This window comes from Brassica napus, chromosome C5 (genome assembly GCF_020379485.1).
Source record: "Brassica napus cultivar Da-Ae chromosome C5, Da-Ae, whole genome shotgun sequence".
Taxonomy (NCBI): domain Eukaryota; kingdom Viridiplantae; phylum Streptophyta; class Magnoliopsida; order Brassicales; family Brassicaceae; genus Brassica; species Brassica napus.
Genome location: NC_063448.1, coordinates 17859220 through 17862437, shown reverse-complemented (window position 1 = coordinate 17862437; position 3218 = coordinate 17859220). Strand labels below are relative to the sequence as shown.

At 31.4% G+C, this 3218-nt stretch overlaps 1 protein-coding gene across 1 annotated transcript; it reads left to right on the top strand.

The window, feature by feature from the left end:
- Nucleotides 1–389: 389 nt before the first annotated feature.
- On the top strand, nt 390–1989 carry LOC106399744 (transcription factor MYB62). Its single transcript, XM_013840203.3, has 3 exons — nt 390–730; nt 901–1030; nt 1179–1989. The coding sequence occupies exons 1-3, from the start codon at nt 580–582 to the stop codon at nt 1762–1764; spliced, it is 867 nt and encodes a 288-aa protein (XP_013695657.1). The 5' UTR covers nt 390–579; the 3' UTR covers nt 1765–1989.
- Nucleotides 1990–3218: the final 1229 nt, after the last annotated feature.

Genomic DNA, 3218 nt, shown 5'->3' with positions numbered 1-3218 from the left:
TGGACCAAGATCTCCCGGTGTGGGCCACATAATCAATATGAGTCTGTATAAGTTGATGACAAAAAAAAAAAAAATGTTGTAAACATAAATATATACCAGGGAAAGAAAAATTCAAGCCTATATTTACAGACTATTTTATTTACATGTAGCCTTTCTGCCTTAGTCTCTTGACTAATAACATTGAGAATCTTCAAATATGTTTGGAGAAATTAAATTGTTTTATTTTATTATGTATATCAATGTTTAACAACTCCAAATGAACGAACACTTAACTATTCTAGGGGTTGAATAATCAGTGATTTTAAGAATTTTCATTGTTCACTTATCAAAAAAAAAAAAAATTTCATTGTTCAAGTTCGGTGTGTGCTATATATATATGTATAAAACAAAGTACGACATTATCCAATACCACGAGTCTATAAATCCTCCACAACCATTGAATCCACTTGCACTTCTCACAAATGCCTCTCTCTTAATTAGTCTTTAAATCTCATCTCTATCTCTATCTCTCTCTAATATATACACACAACTAAATAAAGTTTAGGAACTGAAATATATCTAATAATAAAAGGAACATATATGACAAGTAGAATGAAGAAGAGGTGTAATGAAAATGAAGAGGGTGTAGAGCAGAGAAAAGGGCCTTGGACGCTTGAGGAAGACACTATTCTCACCAATTACATTGCCCATAACGGTGAAGGCCGATGGAATGTACTCGCTAAATCTTCTGGTAATATTCTTGTTCTTTTATATTTTCTTGTTTTTCCAGAAAAAAATGTAAAATTGCACTTCATGTGTGCATGATATTAAAGGGCGGTTAATTGTTCTAGAATCAATATGTAGTTTATTGCCACTTCATATCATAAGCAGTTTGCATTGAAAAAATGATCTCTTTCACAGGGCTAAAGAGAAAAGGAAAAAGTTGCAGATTACGATGGTTAAATTACCTCAAACCCGACATAAAGCGAGGGAATCTCACTCCTCAAGAACAACTCTTAATCCTTGAACTCCATTGTCAATGGGGTAATAGGTATGTTCTAATGTATTAGCTTTGTAGACTTTTATTCTTTGATGATATGATGTTTTGATTATAAATTTACACAATATATACAATATATATATATATACCTTTTACTTATAAACAACATGTTAATCTAATATGTTAACATGGTTTGTAGGTGGTCCAAAATTGCGCAGTATTTACCGGGAAGAACGGACAACGAGATCAAAAACTATTGGAGAACTAGAGTTCAGAAACAAGCACGCCAGCTCAACATCGATTCCAGCAGCCACCAGTTCTTGGAAGCTGTACGTAGCTTCTGGGTTCCAAGATTAATACACAAGATGAAAGATAACTCAAACACCAACACCAAAACTCCTCATCCGGATTCACTTGGACCCGTCGATTCACTTGGACCCGTCTCTCACGATTCAGGTTTCAACAACATGGGTTGTTCCACTTCCATGTCTAAAGAACTCACGACGAAAATGTCACAATTCATGGATTTGTCTGATCTTGAAACCACCAACTCAATGTCCTTGAAAGGATCACGAGGGAGTAGTAATCAATGTGTGAGTGAAGATTATTGTTCCCTCCCTTGCCTGGAGGAAGAGTACATGGTGCCCACCATGGGCAACTCGGACATTTTACCATTTAAGGATTGTCACGTAGCCGATTCGAGTTACGAGGAGGATGTGACACAAGATTCAATGTGGAACATGGATGATATTTGGCAGTTTGAGGAGTACGCACACTTTAACTAGGATGTGGAGCCAGTGGATAAAGATGTTCTTACAACCTTAAATTAAAAAAAAAAAATTGCCAAGAAAACTTAATATCTTAAAGGAGAGTTTCTAAGTATTGTATCATCTTTCTTATACTCACTCCGTTTCATATTAAGTGTCGTTGTAGAAAAAATTTTCGTTGCAAAATAAGTGTCGTTTTAGTATTTCGATGCAGAATTTATTAACTTTATTATGCAGTTTATTTTTCTATTGGTTAAAATAGGAGTAGGTATATGGGTAATAACATTTTTATATGGAAAACATGCAAAATTAAATGATTTCTTAATCTGTGTGCAAAAGTCTCAAAGGATACTTATAATGAAACAGAGAGAATATATTTTTGGCTTGTTAAAGCTTATATTTAAATTATGAAGTAAACGGAAGATGGGAAAAAGATGGATATCACAATTTTAAATCTAACTGCTTTTTAATAATACGAATGCAGTTTACAAAAAGAAATATACTTCCATATTTATGTTTTAGAGAAGTTTTGATGTTTCAAAATATAAGATGCACTTTAACTTTATTGAAAGTTGGTTAACCAATAATATTTTAGTGCATTATTTATGATTGGTTAACTTATTTTCAACTTATATTATTAATAATATTATCTTCTAGAAAAGTAAAATTTTTAATTATTGTGCATTCAATCAAAACATATTATATCATGAAATGGAAGGAATACAAGGAGTACGAAGTAATTGAAATAAAAGTCAAAGAGAGCTAATATGCAAAACTGAGAGAGCTAATATGCAAAACTGTGAGGTAAATACTACGTAAATAAATAAAAAAATTATAAATATATAATTTATTCAGCTTCCTTTTCCTCATTTTTCTGTATCTATATTTCTTTTTTGTTGTAATGCATTTTTAAAATGATGCTCCTGTAGCACGTAGAAGAATTAGTTCGAGCAATTAATATAAATGCTGACTAATCATGAAGAGGTGACAACTGAAAGAATAATCTTTGAATATCAAATCATTCTCATTTTCGTTAATTTGGATCTTCTGAAGGAGAACAAATCTAATATCACCTCTTACATGTGAAAGAGTCCAAGGGCTTATATATAATATTAAATCCAAGAAAATGGCGGTGAGAAATTAAGTTCAAGAAAATAATTGATGAATTGTCACCTCGGAAAATTAGACGTGTGCATGGTAAATAAGTCGACGGAAAGTCGATATACATTTGGCATTATATGTTTATTTTGATTTAAAATACACGATACGATCATTGATGTGTTATAGTAGTTTAAGTGAACATCTTCTTCAATAAACATTGGAATCTTAAGAAAACAATTGAATCTAAAATAATATCTACAAATTATTTAAAATACTCTTAAAATTTACTTTATAAGGATTGAAGAAATTGCCAAATATAATCCATAACTTAATTTTAAACACAAAAGTATGCTCCAACTTGAATCAAATGC